The sequence below is a fragment of the Centropristis striata genome, chromosome 23 (assembly GCF_030273125.1).
Source record: "Centropristis striata isolate RG_2023a ecotype Rhode Island chromosome 23, C.striata_1.0, whole genome shotgun sequence".
In the NCBI taxonomy this organism is placed as follows: Eukaryota; Metazoa; Chordata; class Actinopteri; order Perciformes; family Serranidae; genus Centropristis; species Centropristis striata.
The window spans coordinates 28,967,616-28,987,817 of NC_081539.1; the positions used below are offsets into that span (position 1 = coordinate 28,967,616).

The 20,202-nt window shown below is 34.2% G+C and overlaps 1 protein-coding gene across 2 annotated transcripts; it reads right to left on the reverse strand.

Moving 5' to 3' along the window:
- Nucleotides 1-873: 873 nt before the first annotated feature.
- Nucleotides 874-18,276, reverse strand: LOC131962225 (copine-3-like). 2 transcript variants are annotated; one of them, XM_059327196.1, is made up of 16 exons: nt 18,145-18,276; nt 15,178-15,360; nt 14,455-14,634; nt 14,287-14,361; nt 12,961-13,032; nt 11,409-11,486; nt 10,795-10,884; nt 7,941-8,039; nt 7,149-7,232; nt 6,616-6,675; nt 6,281-6,414; nt 4,792-4,846; nt 4,471-4,522; nt 4,229-4,362; nt 2,371-2,604; nt 874-1,186 (listed from the first exon to the last, which is right to left on the reverse strand). In XM_059327196.1, the coding sequence occupies exons 2-16, from the start codon at nt 15,334-15,336 to the stop codon at nt 1,067-1,069; spliced, it is 1,626 nt and encodes a 541-aa protein (XP_059183179.1). In that variant the 5' UTR covers nt 15,337-15,360; nt 18,145-18,276; the 3' UTR covers nt 874-1,066. The 2 variants fall into 2 exon arrangements, with proteins under 2 accessions (XP_059183179.1, XP_059183180.1); XM_059327197.1 differs by lacking the exons at nt 10,795-10,884; nt 11,409-11,486; nt 12,961-13,032; ... (2 more) ...; nt 15,178-15,360; nt 18,145-18,276 and adding an exon at nt 10,521-10,581.
- Nucleotides 18,277-20,202: the final 1,926 nt, after the last annotated feature.

Consider the following 20,202-nt stretch of genomic DNA (forward strand, 5'->3'; position numbering starts at 1 on the left):
TATATATATATATATATATACATATATATATGTGTGTGTGTGTGTGTGTGTGTGTGTGTGTATGTATATATATATATATATATATATATATATATATATACACTACTGGTCAAAAGTTTTAGAACACACCAACTTTTCCAGAATTTAATTGAAAATGATGCAGTTTAATGTCTCAGTGTACTCTGAAATTAATGCACATTTGCAACATTTAAAATTCTTTATTGAGCATGATAGTGTTTTGAAAGTTAAAAAAAAAATTCAAAATCACATTTTATGTTGGACTAAAGGACTAAAAAAAGACACAAAATGACCAAAAAAAAACACAACATGACCAAAAAAAAGACACAAAAAGACATTAAATGACTAAAAAAAGACACAAAATGACTTACAAAGACATGAAAAGAATTCAAAAATGGACAAAATAGCCCAAGACTCCATAGAGTTAAGTTGTTAAACTATTTCTTGTTCCCTGAAAAAGGCCTACTTGTATAATTCTGAAATGTACATTATTTTTCAGTTTTGGTTAAGCTTACCTTTTTTTATTTACCTCTGGCAGTTCACCACTTACCTTTGTACCCTTTCAAGCTGTTCATTTGACTTGAACTGCTTGAATTTCAATAAAAAACTGGAAAAATTGGGGTGTTCTAAAACTTTGGACCGGTAGTGTATGTATATATGTATATATATATATATGTATATATATGTATGTATGTATGCCAGGGTAAGTGGAGAATAGTGTATGTTGCATGCTGAAAGAAAAGACAAAACAAAGCAACAAAACGAACTAGAAAACTGTGAGCAAATGAAGCAACCTGAACGTCTCAGCTTTGTAGGCTAGCCAGTTTAGCTCACTAGCATCCTGCAAGGGGCCAAGCAGAGCATCCACACAGACTGGATCGTCACAATACATACATTGCATATAATATTTCTTTTTTTTTTCATCCACATTCATTTCTTGGCATTTATTTGCGGTAATCCACACAGAAAATGCACAAAGAGGATGCAGGAGATGCAGGATATTAATAAACGAGGTATTTTTTTATATGGGCTGATTTACCCCATCTTTCTAGGATGGGGCAGGAACACTGAATGTATTCGTGGGTTTCAGCTTGTACGTGTTAAAGAAGGAGGACACTTGATCAGGAAGCTCCGCCAGGACACTCTGGGCCAGTGCCACGCTGTTTGCCTGCAACGAAAATGTTATAAGAATAAAAGCTAGTCGTAGCCACGTTTTGGGCAATGCTTTATAACATTAACGTGTGCTATTGACAGTTCATACCAAGGTTATTATAGTTAACGAAAACTAACGAAATAACGAAAACTAGAATGGAAAAAACATTTTCGTTAACTGAAATAAAAATAAAAACGGGAGTTTTTTAAAAAACAATAACTAACTGAAACTGTATTGTATGGTTACAAAACTAACTAAAACTAACTAAAATTATAGTGAAAATGTCCTTAGTTTTCGTCTTTGACAACTTTTTTCATACATAAACCTTTTTGGTTGATATGAAATCTATTTCATCTATCTGGTTTTATGACTTAGTAAATTTATTGGGGCTGAGATGGATCAGACAAAGGAAATAAAGGAAACATTTATTGTGACCTTATTGAATCTGGCACCCAAAAAATACCCCATTACAAAAAACTAAAACTAACACTAAAACTAATAAAAACTAAACTAAAACTAAGCATTTTCCAAAAAATAAAACTAATCAAAACTAGCAAACTCACTCTAAAAACTAATTAAAACTAACTGAATTTGAAAACAAAAATTAAATTAAATTAAACTAATGAAAAATCCAAAACTATTATAACCTTGGTTCATACTGATCAATGACATCAAAGGAAGGCGATAGAAAATGTGAAGAGGAATTAGCAGTAGGCTGTAGGCACTATAATCAAGAATAAAAGTAACATCAAACTGAATTTTGAAAAACTTGTGATTTTAACATTTAATTCCAAATCAGTAAACACCTGTTTCACTAAGTGTTTCTGGATTATCTATATACACACAATTGTACATTATTTCATATATATATATGCATTAATATAGCTTTTTACCATACTGACATGTTAATAACATAATACTAACTATCCAAGTCAAATTGATCTGTTAAGGGGTAGCACTAGATAAGTTTTTTTACTTCCTCCTACCCCCTTTCGAGCATGCAGAAAGGGGGTAGGAGGAAGCTTTTTTGTTTTGTTTTTTATTTATTCATCTATTAATATTTAAACCTTGTTTTTTTTTATTGCTTGCATGTTTGAAATAAAGACAATCAATCAATCAGAAAGACAATCAATTATTCCCTAATTGAAAATTCCTTTTGTGTATAATTCGGTTATATGGCGCTTTAGGCTGCTGCTTACTTGGAATTCTCTGAAGGGCACAAACTGGACGATATCTCTTGCAGCGACATCACCTCTGGCCGATCTCAGCAATTTGTCATCGCTGTCCAGAAACTCCATTTCGCTGAAGTCTGCCCCTCCCACTCCCACGATGATGATGGACATGGGCAGACGAGAGGCCTCCACGATAGCGGTGCGTGTCTGGTCCATGTCTGTGATCACTCCGTCAGTGATGATCAGCAGCACGTAGTATTGCTGCAGATGGACACAAAAAATGAATTAGACAAGTTTAGAGTATTAGTATAAGCAGGGCAACATGAATGGGCAAAAAAACCAACATGGTCTCACAGGAATCCGTGAAATAGCCACGGAATCACTCAAATTTCCGTGAAACTGCCACGGATTTTGCTGCAATGCAAGTTAATGACAGTCATATCCCGTGGCTATTCCAACATACAAAGTGATTATGTACATTCAATGAGTGAATATTTAGAAAATAAAACATATATTTCTCGCTAGAAATGTGATCAAAATCCATTTTTATTCAAGTCAAATATTGATTTTTTCACTAAAAATGAGAGAACTGTCCGCCATGTTTTTTGTTCTGACCGCCGGAACCTTAAAAGTCACGTGACTTGGAACAAACCAATAGGAACAAATATCCATGGAATAGCCATGGGACATGACTGTCATTAACTTGCATTGTAGCGAAATCCGTGTCAGTTTCACGGAAATTTGAGTGTTTCCGTGGCTACGGATTTTGAGTTAAGCGAATCTGTGGCTATTTCACGGATTCCTGTGAGACCAGGTTAAAAAAAAACATATCTGCCCTGAGGCCACGTGGCCTTGATGCCCCGCCCACTACCCCAGTTGGTTTTGCAGTTTTCTATTCTGCCTCTTTTCTGTCAACACAGCTTTGACACCTGCGTCTTTTGAGAAAAAAAGCATCTTTTCATGACGTTCATCATCAGTGGTGGGTTTGATTCGAGCACAAAGACTATCATACGGTATCTCCCGACTGTGAAAAATGTTTTGTGAGGTGTTTGCCCTCATTTAGCTCTCAAAGAGCACCAGGTTGATGCATTTTACAAGGAGATGTTTCTTTACCTGCTTGACAGTTTTTACCGACACTCCAATCTTCCTCAGAAGCGTCATTACTAGTCCTTAAATTAGTTTAAATATGAACGTGGACTTAAAACAATTGTTTTATTTCATGGCCTTTGTGCCCTGAAAAATTGACAACACAAAAGGCCAAGTGGCCCTGCCCCTAAAATGACTAAATTCAAGGCCTGAGTATAAGTATTCAATTATTAAAAGGACAATTCACCATTAAAATCAAAAAAGTGTAGCTATTTATGAAGCTAGATTGTTGTGGTGTGTTGCCGATCATTTGGCCATCTCTCAAATATATATATATATATATATATATATATATATATATATATATATATATATATATATATATATATATATATATATATATATATATATATATATATATATATATATATATATATATATGGAACCAGGCAGCAATATTCAGATCCAAAAAGTGAAGCCAATGCGGAAATGAAAAAAAAAACGCAATTCCTCAACTGACCACTTAAGGCTGGCTCTAAAAGCAAGTCAATCCTGATCGCTTATGTTAAAATGCCAAACTTTACAGCAGAAATAAACATGTTTACCAAAATGCCTGGTACAAAAAAAGCTTATTTCCCCTGTTACAGACAACTGTGAGGGGGTGATTTTTAAATGATATTAAGGCTTAAAGCTCTTAAAATGGATCAATTTGAACAACTATTGTATTGAGGAGTGTCGTCAGATTACATTGATAGATGAGTATTTGTACTTTTATTCTTTTTGTGGAGAAGTGACTTACTGAGGCCGTATTCTGCCGGAGAGCTTGTCTGGCGAAGCAGGCTACGTGGTTGATAACTGGAGCGAAGTTGGTGGGTCCCCAGAGCTTTAACTGGGGCAGACACTGCTGATAGGCCTGCACCACACCCTCTATGCCTGCAACACACACACACACACACACACTCATAAAAGAGTGTAAGACAGCACCAGTAACGCATTACTGAACAGCAACCAAACTGTCTTGTGGCAAAAAGTTTGACTTACCGGCGCAGAACGGATTTGATGGATTGAAGTTAATAGGAAACTCATGGGAAACCTGAGTATGATTAATGAATTGATAAATACATAAAAAGTTTAGAATGCAATCCTGGACAATTGGAAACCAATGTGCAAATGTGACAAGTCATAATTCCTTTGTCTTTCATGTTTATTTTGTCAGAAACCTGTAGTCATCACAGTTAAATCATCATCGTTTTGTATATGGCAGGAGGTTAATGAGATAAATGTGAAATCACAGTGTGCTTATTTACAGTATGACTGTCATTCATGTCTTATGTCAAGTATTTTTGTAGATTTTTTTCATACATGCCACAAGGGAGGGATCTGGGCTCCAAAACCAAAGACAGGAAACATCTTGTTACTACACAGAAAGACAGAAGAAATACAGGTGTGGGTATAATAATAATAATAATAATAAAACATATAAGACAAGGCAAATCAGACAGTACATTAGAGCCATAAAACTTTATTAATACTTACTTATTAATAGTTAAATACTGGTATGAGGATATGAGTTTTACTTAAAACAAAAATACATTCTATATACTCTAACATCATCACATTTTAGACATTTGGTAGCATCAATATGGGTCTGACCTTAACCCGCCTTAGATTGAAAAGATAAACTCTGCTTATTTGTCATATTATAGATTTGAAGAGACCAATCAGGATATCTTGGAGGTTGTTATAAGAATTTTCAGAGTGACCCTTCAATAAAGACAGTTGGATTCAGAGTATCAAAGTTTAAGTTGAATTAAATTAAAATCTTGTACAAGAGGAGCGTTTAAATCATGCAACACAGCGAGTAAGGTTACAGAGAAAAAGGCTCAAATGATAGTCAAAACAGTTGGTTTATATGCATCCTATAGTGGGAGGTTCCAACGTCTAGTTGACCTGTCTGACACAGATGTTGTTATTCTTATTAGGTATGGTCAGCAGAAATACGTCTGACCCGTGTCTGACTCCCTCTGTCATGTGTACTTCCCTTTATCTTAACATATAGTTAACCTTATCTAGCCTGCCAGCCTTTAGCACAGGGGTGTCAAACTCAAATACACAATGGGCCAAAATCTAAAACTTGAATAAAATCGCGGGCCAACATTGAACAAATAAACCTTTTAATATATACCAAACATGTTTTGCTTTAACATTAAATATGGAACCAGCAACGCTTATAAACATACAATATATAACTAAATAGTGCAGACATGCAAAATCAAATTTCAAATAAAAAACACATCAATGTCATTAATGTATTAAATAAAAATTAAATAAAAATCGCATGCCTCTTTTCTATTTGCATCCTTCTGATTTAAATATCAAAATAAACTTTTTCAACAGGTTAATAAATTCTGCCTTTCTTTTCTCCATTTTTGGGAAGGGGTAGCTGGGAGACAGCTCTAGCTTGAGGTTGCTATGACGACTGTCACAGAGGAGCGTTTCTGGGTCCTGTCCTGATTGACGCGCCAAAACAACAGCAGGGCATTGTGGGATTTGTGGGATTTGTAGTTATTATAATAATTTGGTATTGCTTCGGGGTTTTTCCAACGTTTAAATCATATTAAGCAAATGTGTCCCTGTCTGCTGCATGTAGAGATACTGGCTTTGGGTTACATCAGACCAGTGGGCCAAAGTTTGACACCCCTGCTTTAGCAGAAACACTGGTCTGATGTAACTAACTAACAAGAGTTACTTTTGCTTGGCTTTTTTCAGCATAATCCTTTTTAAACTCTGCAGCAGTCACAGAGAGAATTAAAGTGGCAGGATAATGCAGCATGAAGCAGTTTGAGTTTACCTGTCGTAGTCCTGGATGACGTTCCCCACTGCCCAGATGGCTGTCAGGTATTCATTATAGCCTTCAGGGTTGATGTAGTGGAGGGACTGGGGAGTTCTGGGATCTCCATTAGAGCCTGTGAAGTCAATGGCGATCTGGCCGTGGTTCAAGAGAGGACAAGGATCAAGATATGACAAGCTGCTTAGTGACCAAATATAAATACATAACCCAGTATATACTGAGCTTCTCCTAGTCAAAAAATATCCAAAGGAAAACAACTGATTAAGTTATAAGACAGTACAGTCAATGAGTATTTGTATGTTTTCTGAAAACTTGTAAAAAATGCTCAAACTCACAGTGAAGTTCATTTGGCAACCCCCCATAATGTAATCCAGGAAGGTATACTCCTTCACCACCTGAAAAAATAAATATTGTATCAGTGTGTGTGTGTGTGTGTGTTTGTAAATGCATGAACATGTGGATGCATGTGTGTACATGGTTGCAGCTATTGTGAATTTGCATTTGTTTTTTTCTACTGTAAAACAGGTGAAAAAAACTTTTGACAGGTAAAGAAAAAGTTGTTGCCATGGTAATTTCTTCTGCATCATAACGTTTTTGATTTTGTCGTTTGTAAAGATATGACAGTAACGTAACATGCTAAGAAAACAATTATAATTAAAAAAAATGCCTTTCTTACCACAAGTTATTTAGGCACATTTTGTATCTGTTTATTGCAATATTTTGGGTAGATTTTTTTAAATTTCACCTGCCAAAACTTTTTTACAGATGAAAATAGGTAACATGTTCTAAAAATAAATGAGAAGATGCTTGTGAGATGAAATATACTGAAATCAAGGTAGAGTTAGATGTCTTAAACATAAATCATTACCTGACAGTTCTTGATGCAAATGACCCCAGAGTTTTTGTAGTTTCTCTTCTTCATCTTTTTGGGGGAAATGCACTCAAATTCAGCCTGTAAGTGGGAACATAATATGTATGCCAGTTAAAACAAGAAAAAATAACAAGTCTAAACCAAGGTTATAATAGTTAACGGAAACTAACAAAATAACGAAAACTAGAATTGAAAAAACATTTTCGTTAACTGAAATAAAAATAAAAACTAGAGGTTTTAAAAAAAAACGTAACTAACTGAAACTGTATTTTGTGGTTACAAAACTAACTAAAACTAACTGAAATTATAGTGAAAATGTCCTTAGTTTTCGTTTTTGTCAACTTTTTTCATTCATAATTCAGTGTTTCTATTTGAACATGCAACACATGGTGAATATGTTTACTGAGACTGGGATGTCTACACTGAATAAAATTCAAAACACCCAGAACTGTAAGAGTTAATAACCTTATTGGGGCTGAGATGATAAACCAAAGGAAATAAAGGCAAAATTTATTATGACCTCTTTGAATCTGGCACCCAACAAATAGCCCATTACAAAAAGAACTAAAACTAACACTAAAACTAATAAAAACTAAACTAAAACTAAGGATTTTCAAAAAATAAAAACTAAACTAAAACTAGAAAACTCACTCTTAAAACTAACTAAAACTAACTGAATTTGAAATCAAAAATTCACAACGAAATTAAAACTAAAACTAATGAAAAATACAACACTATTATAACCTTGGTCTAAACTAAACACACACACACACACACACAAAGTCTTACTGGTGAAATGTGTGTTCCCAATTGCATCTGAGCCAGTGTGGTTTTTAAGCTCCCAATGAGGTCGTGGGAGCCGTTGTAGCGATGGTCATAACAGTCGACCTGGAGACAAACAGACATTTACTGAAGTGACAAAATAAAAACCACCTCATATAAGTTCAGAGAATAAACTTCTAGAAGGTGTGATATTCAAACATTATTTTCATCAAAAATAAGAAGTAGTTTTAATAAGCGAGTGCTGAGAAATGTTTATTTGGTAACACTTTACAATAACCCACTAAGTAATGTTTATAGATGGTTTATAAACCAATTATTAACCATTTACAAATTGCTATACCTATTTAATCTTTAAATGTTTTCAACCAATTTCTTAAAGGTATATGCATCATTTCAAAATCATTAACATACTTAATATGGTGTTAAAAATGTTAAAATGAGTGCAACTAAAACTGTTAATAAACTATTAATTATAATGTATTGGTTTCTTAATTGTAAAGTAACTATAAACTTACATTAATATACCATCTATTTGTCATTTATGAATGATGTAGTTAGTTAAACATTAATAAATGATGTATTTACCATTCTAAATGTTCTATATATGGTTTATAAATGCTGATTAAACATTAATAAATCTGTTTACCATTTATAAATGATGGTTATTGTAAAGTGTTACCGTTTATTTTTGTCAGGGAGTAAACTTTTTTCTATATAGGAAGTAGATAACATCTCTTTTTAGACTAAGGAAACCCCCATATACTAGAGTTGCAAGTTTCTCAGCTAACAGATGTGAGATAAGCATAATTACAACATTACAACAGAATTCACTATTTGTGGTCATACCTTCAGTGCACACTTCCAATATCAATGGAAGGCAAATGAGAAAAGGCATTTTCTGGCTTTCTAAGTCTGATCTAAATTGTTTCATCTCCATTGTCCCCTGTGTGTTTTGCAAGGATAATCTTTCTAAGTTCCTTAAAAATAAAAATCCATCAGTGAAACAGGTGAAATATTGTCAGTGTCTTCTAAGTGTTTGTTGCTGTTATACTCATTTCAGCCACAGGACCTTGGATTAAGAGTGCTTGAGGAAATAGCTCATTTGGATGAAAACATAAATGCTTTTAGTCCCATTTAGAACATGGGGAAGCGGTGCATTTTGGCCTCTTGTGGCTGAAATTAGTATAACCACAGAAGCACTATCCTGCCAAAAAACTTACAAAAAAAAGATCCTGGCAAGACTTTTTTTTTCACCTGTTCTTATATGGAGCTAATCTACGATATTTGCGTTTTTTTCTTGTATCGTCATCAGCCGATAAATGCCGATCGCCGATCAATTAGCCCATTTCACTGAGCCAACACTCAGTGCAAAATCTGCCATTTCGCTGGAGAGTTGCTACCGAAAATAAGAAAAACACATCAAATACTGAGGCGCCACCACCTCCAGGCATAGAACAACATACACATTGTTTGCTATCCAACTATTAATATGTTTTGTTTGTTTTGTTAATAAATGTTTCTTTTTTTTTTGTTTAAATTGAGATTTGTGTTACATTTGTTATCATTGTGTCATTCTTATCATATAAATGGAGGGAGAAAAGATAATATCGGGTCCAGGAGTCGGCCCAAAAGAATCGTCAGCACATATCAGGGATCGGTTAAGACTGATGTCAAAGTAATCTACCTTTAAAAACCTCCTGAAGACCTTCAGCTCTTCAGAGAGCATCTTCTTCCTAGCACCACACGATAATTCTACTCCTCAAAGAATTGTCACTAGCACTTATTGATGCACTAATTATTATCGCACCATACCTTGATTGTTTGCTTTTATTCTTCCTGTAAGTCGCTTTGGATAAAAGCGTCTGCTAAATGACTAAATGTAAATGTAAATGTAAATGTAATCTGTATTGGCATTGACCTTAAAAAACCTGTATCGGTCGACCAAAAGCGAGAACAGTGGCGGTTAACAGAGGTATTGTAAATAAAAATTGGCATTGAAACAACAAGTTTTGGCACTGAAAAATAAAACACAAACATTAAAAAATGAACCTCCTTTTCCCTCCCCTCAAGCCCCTCCTCTCCACGCCAAAAGAGTGACAGAAAGTTGAAACTGAAAACCAGTGACATGGTAAAAATCCTAACATCATGAAAAAAAAAAGCCATTGAAAAAAGATGGACATCAAGAAAAAATTAAAGATTGAAATTGAAAAACCTATCATAATGCATATAAATATTTAAAAATTACATAACATAACATGATTGTGAGACTGTAATTTTTATTGTTTCGATGCCAATTTTTATTTTCAATACCTCAGTTAACTATCACTGTGCTAGCTCCATATTCTCAGGTCATGAACATGGGAGAGAAAACAATTCAGATCATACTTAGAAAATTAATTACCAGAATCTTTTCCTCTCTTGCCTCTCATGGCTTCCATATTTACCAGTCACACCCCACAGTAAATTATGAAGGTCACACCTTCCATGCACAAATAATCACAATTCACTTTTAGTTATTAATGTAAATACAGTAAATAAAATGGGAATAACTCAACTGAGTAAAATGAAAAGAGCAGAAAAGCACACCTTCAGGTGGTATCGTCATCAACCGTGCATACACACACACATGGATTATCCAGCTGGGTTGCAGCTTGTTTTAAGATTTGGAAGCATTGTAAAATGAAAAGAAAATGCAATTACAGAATCATTAGTATGTTAGCGTAGCATTGTCAAAACATGCTGCTCTAAAAATAGAAAGAACAAAAATAATTCTTGTTAAGGGAACATGTTGTGTTAATGGGCTGCATCTTACAGAGTTTAATAACTGAGATAAATAAATAAATAGGGTAAACAATATTACCTTTATAGGTCTCTCTACATCTCCTCCACAGAGAGCTCGCAATGAGATGCGGAAGGGTCTCCAGATCGGGTTTAGGTTGTTGTGTACCACCTACATAAACGGGTTACGATGAGCCACGAGTCAGAAACAATGAAAGGAAAGAGATGTGGTAACACTTTACAATAACCATCATTTATAAACGGTAAACAGACAGTTTATTAATGTTTAATCATCATTTATAAACTGTTTATAGACCATTTAGAATGGTAAATACATAATTTATTAATGTTTAACTAACTTAATCATGTATAAATGGCAAATAGATGTATATTCATTTATAAACATGTCTATTAATGTAAGTTTATACTTACTTTACTATTAACAAACAATTCAATTATAATTAATTGTTTATAAATAGTTTTAGTAGCACCCATTTTAATATTTTAACTCCATATTAAGTCTGTTAATGATTTTGAAATGATTCATACACCTTTAAGAAATTGGTTGAAAACATTTAACGATTAAATATGTAAAGCACTTTGTAAATGGTTAATAATTGGTTTATAAACCATCTATAAACATTATTTAGTTGGTTATTGTAAAGTGTTACCAGAGATGTTGCTAAATATTTGTACCTCTGTCCTGTGGGCCAGCTGCCATCCAGCTTCTGTCTGCTTGTAGAACTCCAGGAAAGGGTCGGACCACCACAAAAACTGGACAACAATATCCACTTAATAATGACAGCACTTCAAGATGTTAAAAGCAACTATAAAAACTTTTATTTTGTGTTGATTTTGGCGGGCCCTGTGGACAAAAACGGTACTATTTCCATGAGAACCACCACTGAATCTAAAGATCTTGATCTGGCTACACTGTAAAAAATGTTTGTAGAAATTACAGTAAATCGCTGTCAAATTGTGTCAAAAAAAGGCTGTAAAATTAAAAATTGAATATCACCGTAGTAGACGCTTTTTTTTTTTTTGTAAATCAAGGAATAGAACAAATTTCTAAACTGTAGAAAACAGTTTTTTTCATGTAAAATTAAAGAAGAAATACCATAACGTCCCAAGGACACAATTACCTTAAAACTCAGTCTAAATATGATTTTTTTGCTGATATTTACATTTAAATTTACAGTAGAAAACCCTCTCACTGTATTTTTTATGGTGAAGTTCTGGCAACCACAGCTGCCGGTATTTTACCATAAATTAAACTGATTTTTTTTACAGTGTAGTACGGGTATTTAAGGTAGTGAGTTGAAGAAAGATGCAACTCATCTTAATACTAATACTTAATACTATTACTAGCAATGCAACTATTTGGGACTATGTAAGATAAACAGTGGCGGTTCTAGACCAATTTTACTGTGGGGGCCAAGGAGGGGCCAGTGTTTAATCAGAGGGAAAAATTAGCACATGAATAAATAGCAAAGATGATATTTAAGTATTCAAAATCTTTGAATGTCTTGAAAAAGACACAAAATGACCAAAAAGACACAAAATGAGAAGACAGAATAACCAAAAAAAAACCCACAGAAGACATAAAAATGACAAAAAAGACACAAAATGACCAAAAAAAGACACAAAATAACTAAAACAGACACAAAAAGACACATAAATGACACCAATGACAAAAAAGACACAAAATGAAAAAAAAGACACAAAATAACTAAAAAAGACACAACAACAGACAAAAAAATGACCAAAAAAAGACACAAAAAAACACAAAAAGACACAAATGACCAAAAAAGACACAAAATGACTTACAAAGACACGTAAAGACATGAAAAGGATTCAAAAATGGACAAAATAGCCCAAAAAGACTCCATAGAGTTAAACTATTATACAATGTAACATTCTGGGTTCCTTTTGTGTACAATGAGATATTGTTTGAACAAAAAGGTTAGAATTGTTCCATTGTTCATTGTTATAAATTGATCATTTTATTATTAATTTGACACAGGGGTCACAGCAGGGGCCAAAGTCTTCTACACAGGGGCAGTGGCCCCTGGAGGCCCCTGTGTAGAACCACCACTGAAGATAAATAACATCATATGACAATTTTAGACAAAGTAAACTTTGTTTCATAACCACTTAAAAACTTCTTGTAATTGATAAGCAGTAAATTAAAAGGCAGTTTGAACTGTAAAGAACTTGAATGTCAGACCGAACTATTTATAGTAATTACCTTTTTGTCCAGTCTGCGGGCTGACACCTCAAAGCTTGCCACTCTGTTGTCTGTCATTTCTTCAGCACAGATCTATTTGTGAAAAAGAGAAATTTGTGAAATTAAAATAATATCACTAAACGGTACAAAGCATGTTCATGTTTTGTAACCCAGCTGTGACCCTTTACAATATATTATAATAAAGAGAAAGCAAATCCACCAACAAACATCTATACATCATCATTTATACATTGTGTCTAATTACAGAAAGATAATCCTGCATATTTTTTGTAATACCATCTAACTATTAAGTTAGTCTACAAACTGTACATGCCTGTTGTGACCACATTACCACCCATGTAAGCCCAGATTTGTGTTTTTATACATTAAACCAGTAGTTCTCAACCTTTTTGAGTCGCGACCCCCAATTTAACATGCATGTTGTCTGTGACCCCCACTCACTGAACACAATCTCACACGCACAGTTCAGATCACCCAAAAAAGAAAGAAAATGACCAAAAAAAGGAAAGAAAATGACCAAAAAAGACACGAATGGATCACAAAATGATCAAAAAAGACACAAATTGAGCAAAAAAGATACAAAATGACCAAAAAAAGACACAAAATGACCAAAGAAAAGACACAAAATGACCAAAGAAAAGACACAAATTTACTAAAAAAGAAACAAAATGACCAAAAAAAGGAAAGAAAATGACCAAAAAAGACACGAATGGACCACAAAATGATCAAAAAAGACACGAATGGACCACAAAATGATCAAAAAAGACACAAATTGAGCAAAAAAGACACAAAATGACCAGAAAAGACACAAAATGACCAAAAAAAGACACAAAATGACCAAAGAAAAGGCACAAATTGACTAAAAAAGACACAAAATGACCCAAAAAAGAAACAAAATTACCAAAAAAAGGAAAGAAAATTACCAAAAAAGACACGAATGGACTACAAAATGATCAAAAAAGACATAAATTGAGCAAAAAAGACACAAAATGACCAGAAAAGACACAAAATGACCAAAAAAGACACAAAATGACCAAAGAAAAGACACAAAATGACCAAAAAAGACACAAAATGACCCAAAAAAGAAACAAAATAAACAAAAAAAGACCCCAATTGGGGTCCCGACCCCAAGGTTGAGAACAGCTGCATTAAACAACAGTATGATACTTTAGATGTTATTATAAAAAATGTATTAACTAATAAACTTTTGCTGCAAGTGACTTGTTATGCAGTGTGTGCATATCCATATAAAGAATTCCTCAATTGCAGCTAAATCATATCTATCATTATCATTTCTAAATATCTTTCAAAAGAGAGTCCACTCACTGTGATGGTCCCGCGACCTGCAGGCCTGTTGTTCTTCAGCAGTAAAGGTCGAGTCATCTGCCTGTTAGAAACAATCTGGACACAAAAAAGAGAAGCAGTGTCACAGAACAATGAAAATGTGTCGAATGGCAAAAGTTTTCTTTCAAAACTGAGGAAAGAGAAGCTCACCTGGCCCAGGGTACATTCAAGCTCCCCTAGAAAATCATCATCACCCAGGTCGTAGGTGTTATTATCAATATCATACACGCAAAACCTCAGCCTCTGCACCATCTCGAAATAGTAATCCAGCACAAACTTCTTAGCAAACTTTGGATTCAGGGAGTTCAGGATCATCTCTGTGCGTCCGAACTGATTCACAAAGAAAAAACATACATATAACAGGGAACATCAACATTAACTACTGTGGCAGCGATGCATTCAGGTACAGTACAGGCCAAAAGTTTGGACACACACCTTCTCATTCAATGCATTTCCTTTATTTTCATGACTATTTACATTGTAGATTCTCACTGAAGGCATCAAAACTATGAATGAACACATATGGAATTATGTACTTAACAAAAAAAGTGTGAAATAACTGAAAACATGTCTTGTATTTTAGATTCCTCAAAGTAACCACCCTTTGCTTACTAGAATATAAGACATGTTTTCAGTTATTTCACACTTTTTTGTTAAGTACATAATTCCACATGTGTTCATTAATAGTTTTGATGAATCTACAATGTCAATAGTCATGAAAATAAAGGAAACGCATTGAATGAGAAGGTGGGTCCAAACTTTTGGCCTGTACTGTATGTTTGAGTTACATGTAAATTATAAATCGGTATCAAAATTAGGTTTAAATCATATTCATAACAAGTGATATGTGATGTCTCATGACCCAACACTGACCTCATACCAGTGGGTGCCTGAAGTGTTGATGTACAAGGCACACAGAGGGTCGGACTTGGAGAAGACGTCCATGTCCATGAGGTTCTCACAGGAGATGGTCAGCTCCACCTTGGTGGCCAAATGGGTGGCCCCTGGCATTGGGGCCCCGCCTGAGGCCATGGCGGCTGGTTGAACTAGGACGATCTAACACAGGGGTGGGCAATTAATTCCCCCAAGGGGCCACATGAGATAATGTAAAGGTTGCGGAGGGCCGGAGCAATACTCTGAAATTAAAAAAATCTGCTTGATATGAATTTCATTGCTTTATAAAATGCAGTAAATTATATGGTTTTAGAACTGTTAGTGTTATTAAATTACACTACTGGTCAAAAGTTTTATAACACACCAACTTTTCCAGAATTTAATTGAAAATGATGCAGTTTAATGTCTCAGTGTACTCTGAAATTAATGCACATTTGCAACATTTAAAATTCTTGATTGAGCATGATAGTGTTTTGAAAGTTAAAAAAAAGATTCAAAATCACATTTTATGTTGGACTGAAGGACTAAAAAAAAGACACAAAATGACCAAAAAAAGACACAAAATGACAAAAAAAGACACCAAAAGACACAAAATGACTAAAAAAAAAGACACAAAATGACCAAAAAAAGACACAAAATGACTAAAAAAAAAGACACAAAATGACCAAAAATGTATATGTATATACATTTATGTATATACAATATCCAAATATATATATGTCAAGTCAAGTCAAAGTTTATTTATAGAGCACATTTAAAAACAACCTCAGTTGACCAAAGTGCTGTACAGTTATTAAAATAGAATGATTCATACACAACTGGGTATAAATAAAAACCAATAAAAGAATAAAATACTAAAAACAGTAAAAACAATAAAATAAAATATAATAAAATAGTAATAAAAACTCAATCCAAAACAGAGATAGAGATACAAAAGACAAATAAAAGGGTAAAAAAGAAAGCCAAGGATTCTTGCCTAGCTGGGACTGAACGCCAAGGAGAATAAATAGGTTTTTAATAATGTTTTAAAGTGCTCAACAGACTGTGCAGCTCTGACCTGGAGAGGTAGGCTGTTCCACAGTTTTGGGGCCGCCACAGAGAAGGCTCTGTCCCCACGAGTCCAGAGTCTGGACCAGGACCAGAAGCAGCTGGTTAGACGACCTAAGTGCTCTGGAAGTACTGTGGGGTTTTAAAAGCTCTGATAAATAAGACGGTGCCAGACCATTTAAGCACTTAAAAACAATTAATAAAACCTTAAACTGGATCCTAAAATTCACAGGCAGCCAGTGCAAAGATGCAAGGATGGGGGTTATATGCTCACGCCGTTTCTTTCCAGTCAGCAGGCGGGCAGCTGCATTTTGAACAACCTGTAAGCGGCGCACTGCTGACTGGTCAAGACCAACAAACAAAGAGTTACAGTAGTCAAGGCGTGATGTAATGAATGTATGGATGACTCGCTCAAAGTGATTCGTGGGGAGATAAGCCTTTACTTTGGACAGTAGCCGTAGTTGGAAGAAGCTGGTTTTGACAGTGGAGCTTATCTGTTTGTTAAATTTGAAGTGAGAGTCCAGAATAACCCCAAGGTTCCTTGCAGAGGGTTGACATAGAGATTCAAGGCTACCAATGGCGCTGTCATAGCCATCTAAAATATTTTGTTGGCCAAATAAAATGATCTCAGTCTTATTTTTATTTATTGACAGAAAGTTTGCTGCCATCCATGACTGGATGTCTTTTAGGCAGTCTAATAAGACCTGCACAGAGGATGAGTTGTTCATTTTTAACGGTAAATATATTTGTACATCGTCCGCATAACAATGAAATGAGACATTATACTTTTGAAATATGGATCCCAATGGCAACATGTAAATAGAAAAGAGGAGGGGGCCCAGAATGGAACCCTGAGGCACCCCACAGCTCAGGGGGGAAGAGTCTGAGGAAAACTGGCCCAGCTGCACAGAGAAGCTCCTATCTGACAGGTATGACTCAAACCATTTAAGAGCGGTGCCTTTAATGCCGACACAGGTGCTTAGGCGAGACAGGAGAATGTTGTGATCAACTGTGTCGAAGGCAGCTGTCAGATCCAGAAGGACCAGGACCGCAGGGTTACCAGAGTCCACTGTTAAAAGAAGGTCATTTAAAATCCTTAAAAGCGCCGTTTCTGTGCTATGGCGTGACTTAAAACCAGACTGGAACTTCTCAGAGATGTCATTAAAATCAATAAAAGACTGCAGCTGTTCATTGACCACCTTCTCCAAAACCTTAGAGAGAAATGGGAGTTTGGAGATGGGCCTAAAATTAGATAAAACTGAGGGATCTAGATTATGTTTCTTGAGGAGGGGCTGGACCACAGCATGTTTAAAGGCAGCTGGGACACATCCAGACATCAGAGATAAATTAATCAGATCCGACACACAGGGCCCAATAACATTAAAAACATCCTTCAAGAGACGGGGAGGGATGCTGTCATGTATATACATACATGGGGGAAAAAAAGAAGAAAAAAAATAGAATAAACAAATAAAATAAAACAAAATAGACTTTTTTACATGGGCTGTGCTTAAAAATGTACTATCTTACGTGTCTATTAGTCGATTAAATACGAAAACAAGTTGTTTTTGTTGTCGATAATGTACCGTTATAATCGGTTACCACCGATTTAAAACAAAACAAAACATCAAAAACAACAGTGGCATGTATGTACGACAGCAAGGAAAATATGTAAACAGATAGTAATACAATAAAACACATAACTATTGGAGTATGGTGAAGTTAATCACGTACATGAGCTTATTATTTGACATAGGGTTAATAATTAGATTCACACATGCAAGCAGTGCCAGTTAAGTGGGTGTGGCCATGCCTTGAACACAAAACATATTCAGTTTCCAGCTAAGTAACACACATGACTCTCTAAAACCAGTCAAAAGCTTACTCAGACTTGTTTACCTGTTTTGTTGTTGAACAATAAACAGTATTGCCTGCCTCAAAGCCGTCACGTTTATCTGACAAGAACAGCTGTGCAACAGCCCGGGGGTGGAGCCCACTCCCACGGTGTCCACATAGCTTTAAGTAGCTACTAACTAGCTTCTTCTGTTAGCTTAAATCGACTCACTCACAACTTATATATTTGCGTCTGTTACATTTGTGTTAAAGTTAAGAAAAACTTTGAAGTGACACTTAACTATACTAACTATAACCACGGAAAATGACAAAGGAACTCTCGGTGCTTTGGATGTTTCTTACCGACTACATATCAAGGGGACACACGTCTGCGGGGTGCATTCAAGAAATAGTTTTGTGTAGGAATAATTTAACGTCGATCATTTTAGGAGCTGTTATAGCTAATTAACATGTTAGGCACTGTTGTTTAACTACTGACTAGATTATTATTATTTTTTTAAATCTATTTTTCAAACTCATATCCAACCGATAAAAAAGGTCTGGTGTTCACTTTAGGTAATATGTAAACTGGTTAAAAGGTTTGTTGTGTGCTATTGCTGTTTTTTTGTAAACTGCCTTTTTGTCACGTTAACAGAGGTGCATCAAAAATATTTATTTTTGTTAAATAATGTATTTTTTTTTAGAAATAATGTGTAAAAATGGAATTTAAAAAATCGGACAAAAATGGGGATAAAAGTTACATGATATAAATATCTATTTATGTTTAACTACTGACTAGATCATTTATTTTACCCTCTATTTTTCAAACTAATATCCAACCGATAAAAAAGGTCTGGTGTTCACTTAATAATATGTAAACTGGTTAAAAGGTTTGTTGTGTGCTATTGCTTTTTTTTTGTAAACTGCCTTTTTGTCAGGTTAACAGAGGTGCATCAAAAATATTTATTTTTGTTAAATAATGTATTTTTTTAGAAATAATGTGTAAAAATGGAAATGAGAAAATCAGAAAAAATGAGGGTAAAAGTTATATGATATAAATATCTATTTATGTTTAACTACTGACTAGATCATTTATTTTACCCTCTATTTTTTAAACTCATATCCAACCGATAAAAAAGGTCTGGTGTTCACTTTAGGTAATATGTAAACTGGTTAAAAGAGTTGTTGTGTGTTATTGCTGTTTTTGTAAACTGCCTTTTTGTCACGTTAACAGAGGTGCATCAAAAATATTTATTTTTGTTAAATAATGTATTTTTAAAAATAAAATAATGTGTAAAAATGGAAATTAGAAAATCGGAAAAAATGAGGATAAAAGTTACATAATATAAATATCTATTTATGTTTAACTACTGACTAGATTATTTATTTTACCCTCTATTTTTATCGGTTGGATAACCGATAAAAAAAAGGTCTGGTGTTCACGTTAGGTAATATGTAAACTGGTTAAAAGGTTTGTTGTGTGCTATTGCTGTTTTTTTTGTAAACTGCCTTTTTGTCACGTTAACAGAGGTGCATCAAAAATATTTTTTTCTTTTAAAATAATGTATTTTTAAAAATAATGTGTAAAAATGGAAATTAGAAAATTGGGAAAAAATGAGGACAAAAGTTACATGATATAAATATCTATTTCAATGTAACCACTGTACGTATGTAACAATTTCAAGAATATCATAGAACAGAATAGAATAGAATAGAATAGAATAGAATAGAATAGAATAGAAATTAATAGAATAGATGTGTAATGTCAGGCGACAGACAACATCAACCCAACTATTCTTTTTCGATTATTGGACATGTGGCTGTTTTGTTACTTTATATCATCTTTTTCTTTGTACATATCAATCCTCATATTTAGTTTTATATTTTACCCCTATTTTGCAGTTACTGTATTCTTGCTTTGTATTACTTACCAAAAACTTGGCACCATACCAAGGAAAAAGGCATTTAGATTCTCCAAAATAAAACAAACAATAAACAAAATAATTTTTCGTGAGGATGCCGCGAAATCAACTGTGTGTTCACCATGGAAACAGTAACTTAACTGTGCAGCAACACGGTTATTTTTCTGTTAGGTTAAACATAACAAGAATACAGTAATGGATG